Below are 6,000 nucleotides of genomic sequence, written 5' to 3'. Positions count from 1 at the left end.
TTGAAATTATGTAATCAAATTTAAATCAGAAATTGCTAATGTATTCAGCATCTTCGTGTAGATTGTTTAAGACATGCAGTGGTTGCCTCTAATTTAAATGGCTCTACATGTAAAGATAATAAACATCTTGTTAATGTACTCATATTTTCATTCATTCTTGTCCCTTGCTTAAGGCATAAAGTATATATATTTTTAAAAAGGCTTTCAGAATCAGCCCATTTGCTTGTAAAACATCAGCAATCAGAATCGGAGGAATCAAGATCGGTGCATTACTAAAAAGAAATGCTGGGACAAGTGGCAGTTCTGCTCAGTTGGCACTAGTGGTGCACCTTAATATCCAATGGGTGCTCATACATTTTTTGAAGTTGGGAGCACCAGTGCTAACAAGTAAAAGTTCATTTCAAGCCCTGTATTAGTTATATATGTTTTAAGTTTTTTTTTTTTTTTCTGCGCACAAATAATATAAATATGCTGTTGTGCTATATCTATTTTTTTTTAAATATTATTTTCTACCTCATCTACTACTTCTACTAGCTTCCGTTTTTGATTTTTACATTCAGGATCAATGCCTAGAACCAGTCATGTTGGAGGATCTTTTCCAAATGAATCCGTTCTTTTGGATTGCTTTCCAAGCAGCAATAGATGAGATCTATGCATTCTGTGTACAAAGAGGAGAGAGACATCAGATTATTACAGTAAACTTCATACTTACTGTAACTGATTACGCTATTTTAAGCCGTAATTCAAAAAAGTTTCTTTATGATCTGTCCACATGCCCTCACCTTTGGAAAGTTCTTTCGTGTACCAGGTCCTGTTAAAGATATCCCTGAGCTGCAAACCAGGGAACTTCCCACACAGCATCCTGTACAACAGCGTGCCTAAAGAATACACTGCTGCAGGCTTGCCGTGGTAGCCTCCGTAATTGATCTCTGGGGGAGCATAACATTTCGTTCCACTGAACCCTGTATAGGCAGACCTTCTCAAGCGGTCACCGCAGCCAAAGTCTATTAATTTGACCTGCAAGGTGTTTTTGTTAATGAGCAGGTTTTCCAGCTTGATGTCTCTGTGGACGACGCCTCTTTGGCAGCATATTATTGCAGCACTGACAACCTGCTGCATGACAATTCGTGCTGCTGGTTCCCCGATGCAGCCACCGCGTTGTAGTAGAAACTGCCTCATGTCTTCACATGGCATGGGCCGCTCTAAGACCAGTATGTATTCTCTCTGTGTCTCATACCAGTCCAGCAGCTGGATTATGTGAGGAACTCTAGGGCCTTTGTTTATCAGAATCATCGCAGCGACCTCTACTGGCAAGGGTTCCGTAAAATAGTTCTAGAGGAGAGGGAAAAGTAACATGATGATTAGGAAATCTATCCGAATTAGTACAACAACATTTTGTAATCCCTCTCCTTACAAACAAATGCTGCTTTCACACTACACATCATGTTCTCACGCAGTGAAAAATACACCACGGAACAAAGAGGAAACTAAGACAAGACAGAGCAGGTCATTTGACAAAACAATGTTTTTAGAAACATTTTTAGATAAATTCAAACAATAAATACCATTTTGTGGCTCTTTAATATGTGTTGACAGATTACTGTATTGCCCTACTAGATCAATCGACGCACAAACCGATCGTCTTTTCTTTTTTATTTAAAGCACGAAATAAACATGAATGAACGTGTTTTATTTCGACCGCGAAAAGACGTCAATACACACAATTTTTTATTAATCTACTCTCCTGTTTGGCATTATCATTGGTCAAATTGCATGTCAATCAAGCTGTTTGCGAAGGCTCAATTGTTTAATTAGGCCAATGTTTTTTACCTTATAGAAACTTGTGCCACTTGGGACCCAAGACAGTGCGCAGCGATTTTCATGTTGATAGGACAAATGGTTGCGTAGGTATAGCCATTTTTATGTTTTTTTTTTTCCCTCTTACAGCACCACCAAGTGGTCAAGCTCTGCCATTTTTGTCCTGCAAACTCAGATTGAGCTCTTACATAAGTGTTCTGAGTGTGGCAAAGATATGTCATTCCGTTCAGAAGTTATAGGCAATTTACTTAAAGTGGCCCTGCCTCTTTCGAACATGTTGGCATCCCATTGCGACGGTGAGTCAGAAGTTCAACTTTTTTTTTATTTTTATTTTATAATTATCGATATTTGCTCTTCAGAGCACTGGTTTGGTTCCGATCAGGTGAAAACCCTAGACTAGTTTGCTAAAGTAGGTTTAGTAAAAATTCCAAAATACCCAAAAATTTCGCCTGCGACTGATGCTTTAGGAGTTAATAGCGATTTCATACTTTTGATCGCTGTAGCGCCCCTGTCAGGCCAATTGGGGTGAGCTTTGGTGATGTTGTAGGCAATGTGAGTACTACCATCCCTTCAAGTGTCAAGCTTCTGCGACTTACGATTTGGTCTGCACGATCAGTTTTACGTCGAGATCGCTGATCCGTGACTATTCTAACAATTAGAATAGGGTTTCAGCAGTACACGCTTGAACCCCTAACAAATTGAACTGGAAATAGTAACTGAGAGTGAGAAAGCAAAGACAAACACAGAAGCAGCCTACTTACAATCCTGATTTTTCGTACGCCCTTCTTCTTTTGCACAATTTTGAGTGCCACCTGTTCACAAAGAGAAAAAAAAAGATTTATTTTTATTATTCTTTTTTTTGTGTGATAACAAGGTGCAATTATTTATCTGTGCAACATGATTCCAGTCATGAACCTTGATGTAAAAGAATGCTAAATCATTTTATTTGCAAGTAAAGAAACAAACCTTTCGTGAATCGGACAACCGGATCGCTTCATAGACGTCTCCAAAAGATCCATGACCCAGCTTTATACCAACTTTATAATGCTGGTAGATGTTATCTGTAAAAAAAAAAAAGTAGATGGTAAATTTACAGTGTAAACCATCAAAACTTCTGATTAAAGACAGATTATTATGGTGCATCCCACAACCTAAATATATTCACTTTTCATTAGAACAAAAAAGGATGTTTGAATTTGTTCACAAAAACCTTTATTTAGGGGTCATTTTTAGGGGGGTTGTATTTGCACATTTTTTCACACATACTCTTTGTATCATATTAAAGACCGTTTTGGAAAGCAGTAACGGGGCCGTTTAGAAAATGGGGCCTGTCCAAATACACTCAATAGCCTATAAAACCTAAATGGAAACTCTAAACTTCACAAAACCTGGAGCGCACATGTGATGGATTTTAGACAGCTACTGTTACAAAAGTCATAAACATTAAAAAACATCATATTTCTATGGTACTATTACCTGTATTTGCCAAAAATGCTTTTTAGGCATTGATTTAGGTCATTACAGGCTTGCTAATAATATGCAATGTCTTTTTTATATGTGCTTAAATGCTTTAAAGCATTAATTGCTGCTTACAGCTATATTTGTTTTTGTTTTTTATGCGTGAATACCTTTCTGCAACCTTAGAGAGTGATGAAAGGCTATAAATGAAAAGCAGAATTCACTTATATGGAGTTTTAATGCAAATGACTAACCTCAGACACGCAGTCGCTCATTTAGAATTAACCAAATACATTAACATTAGAATGAGACTAAGAGCAAATTGACCTGGAAACATGACCCTGGACCACAAAAACAGTCATAAGGGTCAGTTTTTTTTAGATATTGAGATTTATAGATCATTAGAAAGCTTTCCATTGTTGTATGGTTTGTTAGGATAGGACAATATTTGGCCAAGATATGGATCAAAGGAATCAAAGGGTGCAAAAATAAAAATCTAAATATATATATATATATATATATATATATATATATATATATATATATATATATATATATATATATCCTCCTGAGACCCCGCCCATTGACTTATGTCCTCTGTAGTGGACCTTGTGTTTTCATGAATTTTCTTTGAATTTTTTGAGCTACTCTGTCAAGTCCTGTTGTACTGTGCAGAGGACATCCTGGGCTTTCTAGTGATATGTCATTTGATTGGCTGGCATGCAGGGAACCACTTTTACACTGAATCCAAAATGGCCGACATGCAAATGAGCACATTTTATGGGAAGGACAGAGATATGTAAAATTTAGCTTTTTTACATGTTTTTTACTATTATTATCACATATATATTTGTTTATTAAAGTGTCAGTAACAATACATTTAGCTTTCAAAGCTGTTAAATTGTTTATGTTTCAAAATATCATCCTTTTTTAAATGTCAACTATAGTGGACATCAGGACCATCTTAATGTAATTAATGACTGCATGTTGTAGGAGGCAGAACTGAAGCAGAGAGGATTTTTATAAGATAGTTGAGGGAGACTCTGACTTAGAGCTGTCAGATGAGGATAAATTTGAATGTAACATACAAGAAGATGTTGAAGAAGAGGAAGAAATTGCAGGAGACTCAGATGAGCAGACTGAGACAGACACAGAGACAGAAAGGGAAGAACAGGAAAGATACCGCACTCTGTGGTTCTGCAGAAGGACAATACACACCAGCAAATTCACTTCTGAATGGTTGAAGAAAAACAAAATGAAGACTTTGGAGTGGCCTAGTCAAAGTCCTGACCTGAATCCTATTGAGATGCCAACAGCATGACCTTAAAAAAGGCGGTCCATGCTCGAAAACCCTCCAATGTGGCTGAATTACAACAATTCTGCCAAGATGAGTGGGCCAAAATTCCTGCACAGTGCTGTAACAGACTCATTGCAAGTTATGGAAAATGCTTGATTTCAGTTGTTTTGTTTTTGTTACATAAATGTTGGATTAATATCCCTTTACAGCCATATTCTGTACAGTTTTGTTGTCTGAGTTTGGCTGTCGTTTCGAACTAAAATGGTCCTGTGGTCCACTACAGTGGACATGCTGTAAAATTAAAAATAAAAACAAAACGTAAAAACTCTAAATTGTAGAATTTTTTTTTAACCCAAAGGATGTAGGAAATCACAAAAAAACAACAATAAAGAGGCACATAAAAAACTTTTTTCAGTAGTCAAAATTAAGTTCTTAGTAATGCATATTACTAATCAAAAATTAAGTTTTCATATATTTAAAGTAGGACATTTATAAAATATCTTAATGGAACATAATCTTAATATCCTAATAATTTTGGCATAAAAGAAAATTTGATAATTTTGACCCATACAATGTATTTTTGCCTATTGCTACTAATGTACCCGTGCTACTTAAGACTGGTTTTGTGGTCCAGGGTCACAAATATTGTGAATTAGACAGACATGAGAAGTTCTTTTGTGCATACAAATACAAAATGATCACTAAATGAGGCACAATGTCCAGAAAAAAAATATTCAAACTGAGGTAGGCCTACTTTTAGCACATCTAATGAGTCAGTGGTTGGGGTTTGTGTCAATAAACTGACCTGTCTTTCCTTTTAAATTTATATGGATCTTTTCAGTCTCCGCATTCCAGAAAATGTTGTCCGATGGCGAAACTCTACTGTTCTCCTGGCTCACAGATGGCTCAGCGTCCTCATTGGCTGTGAGGGATGATACACAGCTGTACCAGCTGCACACTGATGTAGTGTCGCTTTGCTGTTCAGCTTCAGGAATGTCTTCATTACCCTCCTGCGCAGTGGCAGTGAGGGAAGACACACAGCTGTACATGGAAGTGATGGAAGTGCTCTGAGGCTCTAAGTTGTTCTGTTGGGCTCCTGTGGCGTTTTTCTTAGATTTACGTGAAAAAGCCCATTTGCAGAACCTCTTAAACTTATTTTTCTTTTTTACTGGGCCTGGGTTCTCCTCGGGCCCTGGTGAGACACCTGCAGCAGCAGCAACAGCAACAGCAGCATCTCTGCACTGGTCCTGTTCTGCTGCATTGGAGGTTCCCTTAGATTTAGGAGTAAATACCCGTTTAAAAAACCTCTCCATCTTTTTCGCCTTTCCTACTTTTTCTGGAACAGGTGATGCACATGCAGCAGCTTGCTCTGCTCTGCAGTTGCGAGACGTGCACGGTTCCATTGGTCTAGATTTCTTTCTGATGTT

General features: G+C 37.5%; 1 protein-coding gene across 1 annotated transcript; it reads right to left on the bottom strand.

Moving 5' to 3' along the window:
* Window positions 1–569: 569 nt before the first annotated feature.
* Window positions 570–5,976, bottom strand: LOC141288100 (serine/threonine-protein kinase pim-2-like). The gene is made up of 5 exons (XM_073820212.1): window positions 5,379–5,976; window positions 2,785–2,879; window positions 2,580–2,630; window positions 783–1,332; window positions 570–658 (listed from the first exon to the last, which is right to left on the bottom strand). Exons 1-5 carry the CDS (start codon window positions 5,974–5,976, stop codon window positions 570–572), a joined length of 1,383 nt encoding a protein of 460 aa, XP_073676313.1.
* Window positions 5,977–6,000: the final 24 nt, after the last annotated feature.

Source organism: Garra rufa, chromosome 16 (genome assembly GCF_049309525.1).
Source record: "Garra rufa chromosome 16, GarRuf1.0, whole genome shotgun sequence".
In the NCBI taxonomy this organism is placed as follows: Eukaryota; Metazoa; Chordata; class Actinopteri; order Cypriniformes; family Cyprinidae; genus Garra; species Garra rufa.
The sequence above is the reverse complement of the archived record's forward strand: the minus strand, read 5'-3'. Positions and strand labels throughout refer to the sequence as shown.